The sequence below is a fragment of the Numida meleagris genome, chromosome 1 (assembly GCF_002078875.1).
Source record: "Numida meleagris isolate 19003 breed g44 Domestic line chromosome 1, NumMel1.0, whole genome shotgun sequence".
Lineage (NCBI taxonomy): Eukaryota > Metazoa > Chordata > Aves > Galliformes > Numididae > Numida > Numida meleagris.
In genome coordinates, this window is record NC_034409.1 from 94,087,408 (window position 1) to 94,105,876 (window position 18,469).

Here is an 18,469-nt window from a genome sequence, read left to right on the forward strand (position 1 = left end):
CAGCTTGGTTTATCTCTACTAAAATGTCAATTTTTATTATATGCATATATGCATACATATGTACATATTCTAAGTGGATCATGATATCCCACTGATTAATTGTGGAATGATGTGATAAGTTGCATTTATAATACACCTGGGAATGTTCTCCTACCGCCGTGGTCTTGAAGCAAATCTCCTGGAGTCAATGCTAATAGTCTTTCAAGGATCAAAGGTTGAAGGTCACCTGGCTAACAAACCATGAAGGTTAGAAACAGGAGCTTCAAACCATAAGAAAGGATGGATCCTCAGTTTCGCCTGGGGAGAGCATTTGCCTTAAGCCATGGAAAGTCCCCAAACACCTTAATAATGTGCAGTTTTATGCCTGGAAAAGCCATTTCAGATTATAGCTAGAGTTTTTTTAAGCTAATTATTTTTCTCAGCTTCTGAACTCAAAAATAATTTAACTCTCTTCCTCCCAGATTTAGAAGACAAAGAACAGGGGAAAAAAAGTTAATATATTATAACTATATTGGGGAAAAAATAGGGGATAATTTTTTTGTACAGTGACACTTGGAAACTCTGTATGGCATTTGTAGATGCCAAGATTTTTTTTAATCTGGATTTCTTTCTGTTGAGAATAAGCTGGGTGTTCTGTCTCTTTCCCAGCTTTCACAAAGCAAAATATTTAGACCACATCACCATTTACTTTTTCCAAATTATACTTTTCAATATATTTTAAAGGTCACTAATTCCTTATACTATAAAATAGCAAGTGATCGTGTCTTCTTCATCAAATATAATCTCAGAAATTTGTTTGGTTATAAGGGGTGTTTCTATGTAATATGAGGCTTAAAAGCAACAACAAACTCAGTATGAATTTCCTTTCTTAGTTCAAATTTGCAGAACCCGAGCCAACAGTTGTAGGAGCTGCTAATTAAACTTTTCAAATGGATTGCTTTTAGTGAGAGTGTTAGAAGAAGGAAAGTATTTCTTGCTGTATTGCACAGAGTGGTATTGCAAACTGTCGTGTTTCAATGCTCTGGGAGATTCTGTAGTACTATGGGAATACCAAAAGCAATTTTAACACTAGTTTATAGTACTGACAATAGACTCGTTTTTTAAAAACTAATCTGTTAAAATGTAGTGCTCATATCTGGTAGACATAGTTCGATTTTGCAGTTTAGGAATCCCACACTAAGTTGAGTTTGTAAGATGAAATTTAAGATTATTAAAGAGACCTGCATTTTTACATGCAGTATATCGGTATCAGTATTTCTCAATGTAGTAGAAAACCCTTGTCACTTCCTCTGAAACACAAATGGTGTTATGAGCAATAAACTACTATTTTGTGGAACACTGAATACTTATACACACTCATCAAAGTGCTTGCAGTCATGAGTAGAAGTGAACTTAAACAAGGTGCAGCAGCCGAAGCTTCTAAAGATGTAATTGCAATGCAAATACAGTGTTCTCTTCAAAGTACAGAATTAGTACAAGAGTTGTACTTACACAATTGTTAAACTTTCAGTGGTTAAGAAGGTTAAGTGGTTAAGGAATATCTTAGACAAATTTATGCCCCTCATAACTTGTTAAGAGGCCTTTGGAGATTATTACAGAAATATTTTTGATACTGTAGTTTATAGTGATAACAAATACTTTAGACACATTTCAGTCCTATATGGGCATGTATAGTTTATGATTTCAGAGTTTTTTATTTCAGCAAGAACATGGCAGATTAAGATATTTAAATTCAAAAGTTAGTAGCTGAGATGGTTTCCAGGTGAGCAAACTTTCTTTCAAAATATCTCTCTCCTAAAGAATTCCTTTTCTGTAATCTATCCTAATTCAAAGAGCCAAAACATTCTCTAGAGTGAGGTATCCATTTTTCCTTCCCTCCAAAAATAAGTCATAAACCATTCCCTTATCTAATATCAACCTTTTTCAACACTGCCTTGTTTTTTGCAGCACATAAAAAATTTGCCTCGGCAATCAATTGTCTTATAGATAGATACTTGGCAATAGACTGACATTTTTGCTTTGCTGAGAGAGGGACCAAGAAGAAGAAAGACAGAAGAAAGCATTCAAAGTCTATATTTAATTTATTATTAACCGTACATATATAACATCATTCAAATGTATTTTGCAAAAGTAGACAGTAAATATGAGTCTTATTCAGCATTTTACAGTTAACCATTACATCAGTTAAACACACCCCGTGGAAGTGAATAAAGTATGTCATATTTAGTAATTCTTTCCTAAGAATTGGAGATTTTCCTTTGTAAATTAGTCAAGTAATTAGTTATTGCCCTAATAACATTCATAAAGGTAGAAGGTGTACCCATTTGGGGCAGAGTTGCTGGCTTGGTTTCTTGGGCCAGTTTGGCTAAAACTATAAAACTAGTACACCTTTTGCTATCAGATAGACTAAAAGCTCCAAAGCACAGAGATCATCAGTGATTTCAAGCATCTCTGGTGTTCCCTTCTCCCTGTTGTACAGGCTTTTACCATGGAGCTGGAAGCCTCGGTGGTTGATGTCTGAAAAATGTCTGAAGAGAGTAGCATTTTTCAGAGAACCTGACTTGAACCACAGTGGTGTTTCAGATCTCAGTATTTAAAAGGGGGATGATAATATTGCCAGATCAGCTCACAAGGCTTTGGAGAAACTAGCAGCATCTGCAAGTTTGTTGGTTTTGAAGAATTCTAATTCCTAATCTGTGTTTGTACTTCAGTTACTGTTAAGCCTAGTCACTTAGTAAAATGAAGCTATCATTAGAGCAATGTTTGGAATCTGTATGATGGATAATGGGAGATCAAACATTTCACAGTTGCTTATTGATTGAACATCATCTGTTCTGTGCACTGGAAGAATACTTTGGCATTGTCGTGAAAATAATGACTAAAACATGGCTGGGGAAGCTGCAGTGCCTCTTCACTTCCACAATTTCCCAAGTTTCAAGTCTGTATCTTCTTGACTGTACGGGAGTCTTCTTTGGGGGTGAGGGAGCTGTCTTGTAAGTGCTTATTATTCAGTGCTGTTGGCTACGATATCTGCTGACAAAGTTGAAGGAAGGTGTATTTGGTTGTGCTCACTTCGCTGGGACTCAGGCAGCAGATTGTACTGTTTTAAATGCTTGGTCATTATCGTTTTATTTCTATTCTCTGTGGATGCCTGCAAAACGTAAAGACAGAGGAATCAGACTCTCAAGTGATGCCTTTTGTCTCCCCAGAGCGATTTCTGAGAATATGGAAGGGATGAAAGCAAAGTTGCGGTGTTTCCATCCCTTTAGACATCCTGGGTTTCCCCCCTCCCTGCTATTATTTCATCTCCTCCCTCGCAGCAGCAGCAGCAGCTGGAGCTGAGCTCTGGGGCCCTGCTGAGCTGTCCCTGAGGCACTGCCGCACCTCCCTGACCTCCACAGGGCTCACAGCCCAGCTGCAGTCATCAGGGCCTCGTCCCAAGCCCAGGTTTTCCCTGCGGTTGAGCACTAGACAGAGAACCAGCCGGATTTTACTAAGTGTCTTTGCAGTGGGAGATCTGGTTCTGCTTTCCTCTGATATCTGTTTTCAGTTTTTCAAGTAATAAAAATACAAAAGAAATCAATTATTTCCTTAAAAGGAGCCACAGACTAAACCAAATGTGCTCACTTTCTCTCTCCCCTTCTCTCTCTTTTTCTTTTATCCAAAGATATTAAAGCAATCATAACATACAGTCACCCATCACCTTGCAGCTTCTCCTAGTATTGAGACCTTTCAGCATCTAATGGGAGCCTGTGTGAATGCAGTTTTCACAAAGATGTACCTTCCATTTTACTTTTTGCATCAACCATTGTGAAACATGTGAAAAATGCCAGAAGGACTGAGGCTTGATTGAGGAAAAGTTTGCTCCATAGAAAGAGGTTTATAAGTGAAAAAGAAATTGAAAATATCCTTGCAAAGATCACACTTTCTAAACATGAATAATAAAATAATAACTGCTTGAGTTGCTCTAGAAATCAAGGACTTGTCATCAGGTGTGCTGTTTACTTGGAAATCCAAAACAGAATAAACAAGGAAGGTAGAATACTTGTTACATATTGTGAAAGGGAAATAAAATTTAAGAACCAAAATAACAGTGTTTCCAGGATTTTTAAAAAGACAGATTGTGTTGATAATAGAGTATTAGATACATTGTACTGTGTTTTAATTGCATACTAGTCCAGTCTGCTTTGTGCCTTTCTTGACAGATTGAAGTCAGTTGTACAAAGTGTGGAGCATCCTTTCCCCTCTGGAAGACAGATCATTTCCATTTCTCTCATTTCTTCACAACAGGCAGACATTAGGGTGTAAGTCATGTGCTGTGCTCTTTACAATTCAGTGAAAGTGAAAGAAAAATGAACTCCATAAGATGCCTTTGAAATCAGATATGCATAGAAATGCCATGTCTTTTCCCTCTTCTCGTCTTCAGATACTGGTAGGCTGGAGTAACAATGATCTCAGATACCTTTTTTGTCATTATTCTCTGACTAATCAAAGGTTCTCAAGAAACACAGTATTCCTGAATTTATTGTAGACGTAGCACTTCACATGTATCTGATCCTCAGCTGAGGGTTGGAACTAGATGATCTTAAAGGTCCCTTCCAACCTAAGCCATTCTATGATGCTATAATGCTCTTCAAGTCTGTTCTAATTATTAGTAATACAATACTTAAAGGGTTCATCTAGTGCACATTGTGCATTATTTCCCACTGCAATTAAACAGATATGCCCTATAACTTCAGTACATTAAATCTACTGTATAGTGATCATTCTTAACTGCACCTTCAAGTATTTATCATCAAAATATTTTCCTCTGAAGTTAATATCTTATGGTTACATTCAGCACAGCTGTATATCAAAATGAACACAACAGAGAATCAATATAGTCATTAACTGACTCACTCACTGGATATGATAAATGAGGGGTCAGATTAAATACAACAAAATTTTCTTTGATACTCTACTGTCAGAAAAACCTCCATGGGATGTTTTTCTTCTTCTGAATTGCTTTTTTTTCTAGTTGTAAGAATCTTTATAATTGTTCAGATTGTGGAACTGGAGCCATGTCATTCATTCAGACCCGTGAAATGGGTAATTCATATTTAGAGTAATCATTCAAATTATCAGTCATCTGATTTGGGAAGCAAATGGGCTTGATACTGTTTTATTTTAGTCTGACTTTGTAAAGAACTAGGTTTCTGTTATCACACAGTCTGCATCTGTTGCATATCCTTCCCTAGATTCTTCTGAATTCACTTGATAATCCTAACCAAAATCTTGATTGAAGATGGAAGCACTCTGAAAGCTATGTCTGCAATGTTACATTTGGTCCCCACGCTAGCTCCATACACCAACTTCTCTATGACCTTTGGCTGGAGGCTGTGAGGAAATCGGGGAAAAGTTTTGTCTAGGACTTATGTTTGGGTGAGAGGGGGACCGGGACACTGAGACACGCTCAGCCTGAGTCTCAGCAAACATCATTATGTTCAAGTTTCAAGCTAACGAGAAGAGCTTAGTCAAGACCTAGGGAGACTTCTTAGGCATGAGTGCCAATCAGCATAAAGCCAGTTAACGTTCAGTCAGTGCTCATGAGAATATTTTTTTGCTTGTTTAGTGTCATTTTTTTGCCCAGTTTACCTTTTATCACCAAACATGAGTTATATATGTTGTATGTGTCAATGCATTCTTAACTAAGACTAAACACGTTTTCAGAAACAGCTATAAAATAAATAGCAACAAAATAGCCATTTACCATACAGTGTTTGAGAAAACTAAATCCTGGATGGAAAACATTCTGGATTATTTTTATTTCAATTACATTATTTCCAGTGACAAAGATTTCTGTTTTCCTTGCTTGGTGTAGCTAAGAAAAGAATTTCTAAGATGCTTCACAATTTTAGAAGCTTTTGCTGAAGTGTGCCTGAAATGGTCATTATCTTGGATGGGAATTCTTTCACTGACTTGTTTAATGCTTCAGTTATATTCAGCTTTGAGCACTTACATACGTTTGCAGCTTATTTATGTCTAGCATTTTACCTCCAAGATAATATCACATCTCGGTCACTCTCCAGTCAGGAAACAACAACACAAGTTTCAGTAGAGTTAGATAAACTGTAAATCTTGGGTAATGGGAATTATGTTGTAAAATCAGTACTGTTTCTTTTGCTATAAAGTTTAGATTTCCTCACCATCTTCTGGGGCAAATTTTTCTAGTTGAGACCTTGAATTGGTGTAATATAATAATACCAATCTACTTATTGTCATTTTACTTTCTAAGCAGTGTTTAATGTCAGATCAGTTTGTAGCTGGATTTGTTATTTGATCCAATGTGTTAGTCTGTTTTTTTTCTCATCTAGCACCTTCTGAAATTACAACATTTCTCTGGGAATTTTCTGTAGTCTGGCCTCCTAAAATGAAAATGAAAAATGATTAATTGCCTTTAATATGCTAAATATGCTTTTCTTTGTTTAGGTTCTTGCATGTTTATTTTGTTCTCTTACATTTACTTTTTCCATAATCTTTCATACCTGTCAGTGAAATAAATTTGTAGTCTGTAAAAATCTTAAATGTTTTACCATTTCAGTTTATTCTATGGTAGAAGTTTAGTATACTAATTAAAATAATATTGGACATAACTTGAGCTGTTTAATATTGTAATGTGATGAAGATCCAAACTAACAAGCCTGTTGCCTTAAATTTAGCAGTAGGAATCACATATCACTGAATTGTGAGCCACCATTTGTTTGTAATTGATAGGTTATGTGCACAGATCTGGTTCTACAGCTCCATGTTTATCAGTGGCTTGCTCTTATGGTACCTTCTGTTTTATGGTGCATTTGTATTGTCCTCCATCTCTTTAGTTTTAAAGGTAAATATTAACGGTTCATTGCAATGAACTGACATTTTCAGCTGAAGACCTAAGCTGATCATATGTTTCCCCAATGGCTACATAGGAAGAATGTTGCCAAAGGCTATTTGATTAGAATGTTGACACATCTGCTATGCTCTGAGAGACAGCTGCCCACGTGTGGCATCCAGTGAAGCTTGGGGTCTGCCAGCCCCGCTACCATTCAAGCTCAGGAGCCATTGGGATGGGGTCTGGGATACCCATGTTGAGGTCTCACCCATGAGCATGTAGAAAGGGTCTCTGAGAGCACCAGGATATACAGGAGTTTGGAGGGGACTGCTGGCAGCCACCTCAGGGCTCTGCCTGCTTCCCTTCATCAGGAGCCCATGGGAGAACTTGGTACTCAGGTTGAAGCCAGAACGCCATCTTCCCTGTTGGAGTTTCTGTGCTGGATCCCTAGCCCTTAAGGAAAAAGCTTCTGCTTCTGACTTTTATGCAGTTTGACACATAAAAATTTGCTGATGAGCTCTGCTAGAGGCGCTTGAGGGCCCCAACAATATGGAACCAATCATGCTTGAAACATATGATACATATAATATTGCTTCAGAAATATTTTTTTATTTCCTGCTCAAAGCAGCTGCACCAACACAAGTAATGAACTTGGGACAAACAAACAATTGGAGTTTGCTGAAGTATTTTTTCTTCTTTCAAGCTCTCACTCTTACTTCCTATACAGTGTTATAGTTCAGTTCAGTGACATTAAAGCTGTGGCCTGGTCAGCAATGATATTTTTTGGAAACATTTTGTAAGTAAATCAGACACAAGATATTCTTAGTCATCTGTGGTTCCATTTTCAGTTCATTGCTGTGATGATGAATGAGTCCCTTACTGTGAGAAGTCTAATTTCCCGATCTCCAGCGCTATAGGTTTACTGGTTTTGCTTTTCAAAGGTGACATATGGTTTCCTTCCATTTGTTGATTAGATATTGTTCTGTCTCTACCAACTCACAAAGTGAAGTTTCTGAGAAGGTTGTGCCTTATTGGGCAGTTTATCTGAAAGGCAGAGAAAGTTTTTCAACATGGGTATGGGATTTAGTCTGTCTTTGCCATCTTCATGCTCTTATTCATCACAATTTTCATGCGGGTGCTTTTGTTATTTACACTGGCATTGTTCTCATCATATTTGCGTAGCTTAAAGCATATCATTTTTCAGTATTCATTCTTTATTACTTTGGGGTCTCTGCTTTCAGTTAAAGTTCTAATTATTTCAGGAGTTCCCATGGATATATTGAAGGTTTTATTTTGTTTCAAAATTACTGCCCCTAGCTAGTAATTCCCATGCTCAATGTACACAATACTACAAATTGACATTATCTAGAGATATCTGTAGATCCTTGTAAACCCAAGTACCCCTTGCTGTGTTGTGTGATTTCTTGTCAGAATTCAGCTCTGCAAAATTAATACCAGATACGATAGAAAAATTATTGGTATCCTTGTCAGATATTTCATTTCATTGTAGTACTATTTTGTCTGGAGTTTGAGTTTATAAACTCAGAGTAATTTTTGACCCCGTGCTTTCTTTTGAGGCTGACATTAATCACCCTGAAAAATGAGATTTCCAGCTGGAAGATGCTAACAGACTACTGTAAACTGTTAAATTAACATAGTACCATTCTACAAAACTTTCCTGGTTTAGATGCAGAATTTTTAAGTTGATTGAGACATGTGTATGTTTCATTATGACCTAGATAATAATTGCTAATTCTTTATTTGTGGCTCTTTCTCCTTTTTCCCTGAAGTATTCACAGCTGTGCTAACAGAACCCTGAATACAGTCAATGGGAGCATTTTGCTGCTTTAACAAGAAAGGACTTCAGCCTAATATCAGATTTTCCAGGCAAATGCTTACATGCTCAGTCATTTGTTTTCTTAAGGATATGGTTTTTACTAGCTAGTAGTCAGCTCAGGTAAACAAAGAAAGGAGGGACACCTGTTGTATGGCTACTCTTCTCTCCAAGGAATGAACTTAAAAAATCTTCCATTGTAGGAAGAAGCATTTCATTATGTGGCAGGAAGAGCTTTTCAGAGAGAACCCCTGTGATCTAATAACAAAAGACAAAACCTTCCCAGAAGTACTTACCTCCATTTAGTATGAAAAAAAGAAAACATTCTTTGGGTGAAGAAAAAAGTTATATTGCAAGTGAGAATTACTTGATATCTCCAGCTAATTTGCTGTCTTGGAAGATTAATAGGAAAGGGAATTCTGGACACTTCAATTACTACTACTTTGTGTGCATATATATATGTGATTTGATGACATTTGTAGCTTACTGTAGATTTATTCTTATAGAGCTGCATTGATTGACATGGTATGTTATTCCACTCCATGTCATTTGTTTACATTGTTATTTACCTTTTAGTTTGCAGTGTTCACTTCAAAATCACCAGTGTACAATGCTAACTCTAAATGAAATTCTTCTTGGACCACAAGGATTTTTAACTGTAAACTATGACAGGGTCAAAATCTCCTTTGTTTAATCATCAGATCACCCAATAGGATATGGTAATCACTGATCTTGCTTTACACAGAAGATAGGCTAAAAGTCACTCTGAAAGAAGTGCATCCTATTTATCACCAATGGAAACTACAACACTGTTTGATAGAGCAAACTCTTAGCTACAAAACACAGTCACCACCATTATGCATTTTTGCCAGCAATGAACAAGAGCCTGCATGCTGCGCTCTTAAAAATCTGCTCCAGTGGAGGTGATCCAATTTTGCTGTCACCACTGCTGAAACGCACCACCCACCGCCTCACTGTGCTCACATCCACTGTTTGGTCTCCATAAACATTCAGCATTGCCTCAGTGAATGTCAATGAATGCCATTTTTCCTCATGAAGGAGTTCAGTACCATACCTTTGCTTCATCCATATTGCCATGTGAGATGCCAGTTTGTAAGACTGCCCCTCTGCTGCCATATGTCATACAGAAACAAAATGTAATGAAATATTGGTGAGAAGGTTCAACCTCTACTGCCACACCACCAGCATCCACCTCTGACATTGTGGGCCAACATAATAAAATAGAAGGCAATACTTTCAGAGCAGCCCTTGTAAATAAATGCTAAGAGCTTGCTTGCCGGCCACATGCTTTTGCATAATTTTAAGTCCTCCCTTAGTTTTTTTTTTTCTGATTTAAAGGCTGTTACTGAATGTAGCATGGAAATGAAAGGAAGGCAAACTGTATGACAGCTTGTATTACTGTCAGGATTTCAGTCATATATATTGTTCTTTGAAGAGGATTGAAGAAAAGGTGCTCAAACTGTTAAATAGAAGCTGTATTTTTCCTTGTTGTAGAATCTGACCCTAAGAGTTATTTTTCACCACAAAGTATGTCTGTTCTCATCAGAAAATTGTTTATTGTGCCTAGTGAATAACATTTCTGTACCTATGTGAAAACCTGTGTTTTATTTTCAGAAATATATGACGTTGCTAAACCATAGTTGTGTAAGTTATTAATAAAAAGCATCCTTATGGATTTATTTGTAATATTCTAGTTCCAAATCTTCAGATTAAAGCCATTATATGAGGGCAAATTCTTCCCTTTTTCCCTTAGCTTAAACCTTTATAACTTTTAAGATGAGGCAGGCAAGCAATGTAAACTTTTAATGAATAACTTCTTAATTACTTCTGGATAACCTCAGCTGGTGAAAATGGTCATAACTCCCTAAAGTTATCCACTTTAAAGAAGTTAGAGCACTGGCTGAATGTGATTATGTCTCTAGAAAGTTGTGCTATTAAATCTTATTAAAAATAATAGTATCTATCCCTCCAGCTAATACAAAACATTGGTAAGGATAGTCTCCAAAGTGATCAGCTGTATGCAGCATAGGCTTCTAATGTAGAACTATAAGTGTCTGGAAAGTTGTGATGGTATAAGGATGGCCTAATTATTCCCAATTCTCCATATAGCTTGAAGTTTTTCTTATTCATCCAGATCTGAAGAATAATTCTACATGCTCGAAAGCTTGTCTGTGGTTGTTTTTTTTTTTTTTTGGTCTTTTGTTTTCTGAATAAATGCATAATTTTATGTTTCACAAAAATTAGTTCTCACAGATATATTAATTTAGTGTAAGCAGTAGTTCTCACTCAGGTGCTACCCTTACCTAATTATATTCTGATAGAATAAAATGTTTTATCATTATAAATAACCAAGTAATGAAATAGAATTAAATATCCCTTAAGACATGTTATAATGTATTTCTAATATAACTCCAGTGAAAGTCAGAATAAATCAAAATACTGAGGAAAAAGGCTATTAATTTTTTTCCTCAACTTAGTCTGTGGTGGCCAGAGCTGTTTTTTTTTTTTTTTTTTTTTTTTTTTTTTTTCTGCTGTCTCTTCCTGAATTTGTCTGGATCACTAGAAAGGAATCAATGGAGATTGATCCAATTTGTAGAACACAATTCTAGTATTGATAGTAGTTTATATTCATTTGCTTCACCCTAATCTTTTATTAATGTTCATTTGCAAATGCTATTCATGATGTTTCCTCCAAATTTTGTACCCTCAAGGTGATGATAGTGAAAGTTAGAGAAACACAACAAAAAATAATGGAGTGGTATGTTTTTTAATAAAGTATGATCAATGTGGTATCTCATATATGAGATTCCCACAGCAGTAAGAAGTGGTGCCTGCTCAAATCTTTTCAGCATTATTTGTGTCATCTGGGAAAATGGGCTGGGGAATCAATACTGAATCATTTGGGGACTTTTAAGAATGCATCTTCAATAAGTCTTGTCATATAGACATATCTCACTGGTACAAAAGAAGCAATAAGTGATGGCATCACTTTCTGTTACTGGTGGAAAAAAACATCAGAAGCAACCATTGTATAGAGAGCTGAGCTGTGGCGAAAATAATGTTTAAAATAATATTTGAGGCTAGGGTTGCACCAGCCATGTGAAAGTAGATGTGAAAGTAGATGTGAATGATTAGTTTAAGTTGTTGTAGCAGGTGAGGCAATGAAAAGCAAGTATTTAGCGTTTGGATTTTCTGACCATTTTAGAGATAATTAAAGATGTGTAAATGAAAGCATAAATCGTGTCTAGTGGCTACTGCTACAGTCCAATAAAATGGATCAAGTTAAAGATTTTTAAGTGGAAATTTCAGTGAACAAGATTCTGCATGTTGATATAAATTTTGACACTCTCCAATTTCAGTTGGGCAACGTAGACTTGTTCGTAACTTATATGATTAAGCCAAGTCCTCTTGCTGCTTTGCAGGTGGCATCTGAGATTGGGCTGCACTGACTAAGCCTGAAATCTTTCCACTAAAAATCTAGACCATTTACTGTTGGGAAATGTAGCACTTTCCTGTCAAGTCAAAATATATGATTTTTTTTTTAATGCCATGAGGTACTTGCTTAATTTAATGAATGGTGGCTCTGGAGATGGCTGTGGAAATAATAAATTACACTTTTTTCCATCATGGTGAAGGAGTTTCACCTCTCTAATGAGGTGTATCTCAAATGCTCCTGTGAAATAGAAGTGTCATAGCAACTGATAACTGCTGTTTTTTTTTTTTTCTTTTTGTCTCTTTGGTAGTCAAGGCATCACTTTTTGCTGCCCTCTTCCAAAGCATACCCATTTGGAACAAACTGGTTTGTTTGGGAACAAAAAAAGAAAAAGAAAAAAAAATATTCTCTTACCCTATTTCTACAGTTTTGCATACTTAAAAGTAAAAATAATTAAATAATTTTAAATGCAATGTTGAGATTTTTGCTTAATTTTTATTTTATTTTATTTTTTAATGAGTCAGCCAATTACTGCATAAGCATCTTTTAAAGTTTTACTTCACTGAAAAGAGACTTTTCTGAGCAGCTGGGATATCAGAAACCATGGCTTAAATCCCTTCTGATTTTGAGATTCTCAAGTTCAACCAAGACATACAGCTTTACTGGAGAGATGTTTTGACAGACATTTCTGTCATTTCTGTCAAGCCTCTACCCTGTTGTATTGTTTTGAAATAAACAAGAGCCTTGCTGTATTGTGATTGTGGCATTTCTCTGAGTTCAGTACCTTCTTTGACTTGGAATGAGCTGTAAATTTTTCATACATCATTTGAATTTTCCAGATTATCACATTCATTTCCTTCCATTTATTTATTTGTTTATTTGTTTGTTAGTTCATTTTGCACGGCAACTAGTTCAAATAGTGTAGTGAGCTGAAATTATTCATTATGTTTAGCATAGGCAAGTGCAAAATTGCCTGATCCTACAGCAAGTCAAGAGAAATACATTATATATTAACACTTAGGCCCTTCACCACTCATTCAGTGGAATGCCTTCATAGCACTCTTATGGCGAAATGTGCCATGTAAGTCAATTGTGTGAAGCTAGATCTTTTGATAGGGCTACAATCAAATTCAGCCCAGTGCAAGGGGCTAAATCTCTAAATGTAGGAGTTGAGTACAGAGTTATTCTTCAGTGAAATGGAGAGAATTCACCCACAGCAAGAACTGAACTTCCATGATTGTCTTTAGCAAAAGCAATTTTCACATGTAATTTAACATTGGATGAATATCATATTATTTATGACCAAGTTGAACGTGGAATTTCTCAAAGAAGGCGCAAGTGAAAAATCTATATGTAATACATAATGTAGTAAGTGTATTGTCATTAGCAGATATCATGTAAATATGAGTAGGGTTACAAATAGACTAACCCCCTTATTTCCATCTCTGGAGGGACTGAAGGCAAGGTTTTCATGCCTAAATGGCTGCAGCAGTTCTAGACTCATTTTAGAGTTGCTGTTGGCTGGAGCAAATGCACAGGATTCCTGAAATGGAGACTGCTCCTGTTTAACCCCTCACTGTAGGCCTCGCTAAAGGATGTGAGCAGTGGCTGCTCTGTGAAATGTCTTCCATGAGGATGTTGGCCCACTCTTGGGAATGCTTTGTACTAAGCAGCATCTTGGATAAAATAGACCATTTTGCAGTCATATTTTGCACATGACAGCGCACGTTAAGCTCACTTGTAGAACATGCTAGGAGTTTTCTGCACATCTTCCTTCTTAATCATTTTGAGTAGTGTATGGTTAAATCTCCTAGAAGGCAATTAATTAATCTTTCAACATGACGATCGGCAGGTTCATTGCTTGAAATTTCAGTCTGAACTTTCTGTCATTGATTATAAACATTTGCCCAAAAGAAAGTAGGCACAGGCTCTGGATCTTATTTTAATAAAATCCCATCCTTCTCCCCATTACTGCTGTAATTTAAAACTCTGACCCAGTCAACCCTTGAATGCAAATAAGCAAGCAATCTAGAGAAGCAGAATGTTGAACCATTCACTCCATGGCCATTTCCAGAGTAGGCTTTAAAGATGTACATGACATTGGGCATTAGTGAGTCAGCAAAGATGAATGGACCAGTAAATGAACATATTTCACTTTTTTCATCTGCCAGAATGAAACACCATATTAGTGTTGTGTGTTGTTGTGGTTTTTTTGTTTTGTTTTTTGGTTTTTGGGTTTTTTTTTTGTTTTTGTTTTTTTTAGTTTGCATAACAGTAAATTAAAAGGCATGCTGTCTTTTAATTGCAATTCTTTTAATTGACTATTTTTTTTTAAGAAATATTTTTTGCCGGTGTGTCCAATCCTTTAACTTGATTGGTGTTGAGGATTTTGTTTTTCTTTTTATTTTTCTCAGAGAACTCCTTAGAAAAGGTCTGGATTTGTGATTTTCTGCACACAAATGGAGAATATGAAAGTTCAATGTCAGATTTTAAACATTATATTGACAGAGCTAGTAAAACCGTGCATCCAGCAAAAAACCTACCTATGTTTTGTGTAGTTCAATTTCATGCATTTTTCCTTTAGGAGTTTTGTGACGCCAACGTGATTTTTAGCAGCATGTACAGTTTGTTGAAATAGAACAATTACTTTCAGTCATCATGGAAGTACAGAATATGTCTTTGTGTGTGTGAGTAAAACACATCTTTTCTATTCAGGGTCTTTAAAATCATTAATAAATTGTCTGACACCCGTCAACAAGAAAAAAAGAAGTGCAGCCTATTGTGTTATTGGTATTCTTGGGAACAGATTTGCTTCTTGAAGCTTTTTAACAAAAACATGAATGTTTCTTTTTAGCTGTTATCTGTTGAACACTGTGATATCAAAAGCAAATTTAAAAAAATAAAATTAAGTTTAATTTGCAGCTTTACATTTACAGATGAGACTAAAAAGGTATTTTGATATTGACAACAAATTCCTTTGGGTTGTGCTGTTTTGTTTTCAGAGCCACTGGGGTTCTTATTTTATTTTTTGCTTTGAATTATTTACTTCATTATTATGGCTTACCTTCACAGTGCTTTATGGTGTTTTGATCAGCAATTTGTCTTGGAGTCTTAAAACATGTGTCCATTTATGTGTTTAGCTGACCAGCTGCCTTCCTTTCCTTTCCTTTCCTTTTTTTTTTTTTTAATGTGACATGAAAATTGAGTGTTTCTTTGCGAGCATCTTTCAGCTCAGAAAACACATCTTGCTTCCTCTGCTGCTAAACTATTGCCCTCTGAGAGGGGAGCCCTGCCCCATCTTGCAGAAGAGGGAGAGCATCCCCCCTTGCTCGCCAAGACACATTCACCCCCTCCCCAGCCCCTCCCCACAAAGAGGTGAAGTCCCCTGGGACCGTAATTGCCAGGAGATGAAGCGATGATGGCGAGTGATCACAGTCAATAGCTTTGATTAACAATAAGGTGGAAAATTAGCAATGCTAGCATTCAGCTCCCCTGCCTCCCCGTCCCCATATGCTCACGGCAGCCTGCGCAGGCTGGCGGGCCGGGTGCTGCACGGCACAGGCTGCAGAGAGGGAGCCGAGGGGCAGGAAAGCTGGGAGGGCAGCGAGGGGCAGCGGGCAGTATTTGGGGGCCTGGGGCGATGCCGGCCGCCTTCCGTCGGGCACCGCCACGCAGGTGGGAGTACACCATGCGCCCTGCACTGGCCCTGTGGCTCTTGCTGTCATGTGTGGATTTAATTGTGTCTGGACATGTTTTGATCGAAATGGCAACTCCTGTTACTCCTGTGACCCCATCAGCAGCTCTGGTGTTGTTTCCGACAGACTCTGACGACCTAGAGAGGGGGAACGACAGCGGGACGCCACTCCCCACCTCTGATAATGGTGACAATTCGCTGGGCTACACAGGTAGAGTGCATCTTTCCAAAATACTCCTGACTGCCTCCTTCTGACACTTTCCACCCACATCTACCATTAACACCTGTACACATTTTTTACCCATCATTGCTGGCTGGCTTTCTTTCCTCATCACCCTCGAAGCTCAATGCTGTTAGTACTGTTGGGAATTATTCTGCTTTTTAACTCACCAAGATGACTGTCTTTTATTGTGTGTTATAGTGTATTCCAATTATTTAAATGTTTAAAGTCTGTTTCTACTGTTAAACACAATACACCAATTATTTTCCTTTAAACTGTGTATATTAGTGCATGAGGTAACATCATCTCAGAGCAATTTTTCCATAGACCCTACGTAGGGATTTTTCCATAAGGATTTTTTTTTTTTAACTTCCCACTTCCCACACCCCTTCCTCACCATGCTTCATTTCTGTTGAGAACAGTACTAAAATGTATTGCAGCAGGGAAAAAAAGACCAAATGAAACTAAGATGCAATTGGAGAAGAGTTACAGACTTCTGTTTTGCATAAACTGGCGGAAAGCCTCTCTAGGCCAAATAAAAGAGGTCCCAGATAAGCAGCATCGCGCTGCGTGGTGCAGTGGGGACCCTTGTAGGGCCAGTTCCGCAGCTCCTGAAGTGACACCCAGCTCCAGGAGCTGTGCTGCCCATGGAGTCTGGGCTCAGGTATGGAACCACTGAGTGTAGCTCTCTTGAAAGGTGTCTGCTCCAGAGCAGTGGCAAGCACTAGACCTCAATGAGTTTTTGATTGTGAAGGTAAGTGTTAAGTGATACCAACTTTTGAAAAGAGAAAGAAAGCAATGAAGGATGAGTTGGATATTTAACTGAAAGGTGTTCTGTAAATACTTTATTAGTGGGCTACTAGTGCAATTACTGCTCACACTGTACAAAATTCTATATAGTCAAGTGATTAACGAAAGTGTTTTATTCAAATATTCATAAATAAGACAATTTTACAGAATATAAAAAGAGAATAGCAGGTATACAAGAGGGAGTGGTGTCTTAACCATTCAGAATACTTCAGATCTGTTATACACCACTTAGATGATTACAGCTCTCATCACCTACTCTCTGCAATCATCCCTGCATGTGGTTTAAAACCTCGACACATAATTGTATTCCAGTTTTAAATACATTTTTATAAAAGGGTAAGAGGGCAAAGCAATACAAATCCACCCTCAGTCAAGAAAATTGATGCCTTCTTAGAAAAACATAGCAGGAACTGTGGTGTATTTGGATTACTTGGACTTTTCTACCATCTGAATATTCCTTTCTTTTTTTTTTTTAAGTGTATTTTCTCTCTCTGAGTTTGGAACATGTATCCTCCCTGATATTTATGGCCTCATCTTATTCAAAAAATGAGAATTAATATAGCTTAAATGCGTCTTTTTTTAACGTACTGCAAGATTTTTTTCCATTTTTTTCTTCTGAAAATGGGGCTGAGAATGATACTCCTTGGGTTTTGTGTTTCAGCAGCCGCATTTGGGACCACGAGCCTGGCTGTATTGTTAACGTAGTCTCCCAGTTTTAGCTGGGGGCCCCTCCCTGGCCTGGGCATGGCTGCAGCCCCACAGTACACTCTGCACAGAATGGACAGGGGTTGCTGCCCCAGGCCACAGCCCACAGAGCTAAGAGATGGACCCCCACAGGTCCCCCACTGTCAGATATCACAGATTCATAGAAACATTAAGGTTGGAAAGGACCTCTAAGGCTATCAAGTCCAGTCATCAACCCATCACCGTAATGCCCACTAAACTGTGTCCCTCAGTACCACATCTATGTGTATGCATGCACATCTGTGGGATGCCCACCAGATCATTTCTGAGGAGGGGTGGAGACGTCCCTCCTTCCCTGGGATGGGACTCAGCCCTCTGAGCACAGCCAGGTGAATGACAGCAGGCACATACCACTCAGTCCCCCTGAACAGGGGGAATATACATAAGGTGTATAAGGCAGTGTTGAAGGCAATAGTTCCCTTCAGACCATGGGGATGTGGGAGGATTTCCTGAGCGGATCATGGGCTCCTCTGCGTCTGTCTATGATGAGCCTTCTCTGATGCCCATTTGGACATAAGTGCTACATCCAAGGTCAGCCTCTGTATTGCCACTGCTGAACCTGCCTTCAAGAGACCAGTGGGGGTCATTGGGGAGGGCTGAAAAAAATCAGACCCCAATCTAGTCACTCCCTGGAGGCTCTCAGGATGTTAACTCAGAGGCCAGGTTTTAATAGGTGTTTTTCAAGAAAACACAAAGGTCAGGATCAAGTTAGAGGCAAACACAAGCTGAAGAAAAAGGAAAGCTGAGAGGACGGCTCTGTTTAATTGGAGTCTTTGTGCCTCTATTTGAATGAACACTGAATGTAGACCAATTTTTTTTCATGGTTAAAGATTTAATTATCAATTGTTGTTCCTCCTCTA

At 37.7% G+C, this 18,469-nt stretch overlaps 1 protein-coding gene across 7 annotated transcripts in view; it reads left to right on the top strand.

The window, feature by feature from the left end:
* Positions 1-18,469, top strand: part of ROBO1 (roundabout guidance receptor 1) — a 715,672-nt gene that overhangs the window by 329,003 nt on the left and 368,200 nt on the right. For all 7 annotated transcript variants that reach the window (XM_021403057.1, XM_021403047.1, XM_021403097.1 and 4 more), the window contains one exon: positions 15,963-16,046. In XM_021403057.1, the coding sequence (XP_021258732.1) occupies positions 15,963-16,046 (84 nt within the window). The remainder of the gene's footprint in view (positions 1-15,962; positions 16,047-18,469) is intronic.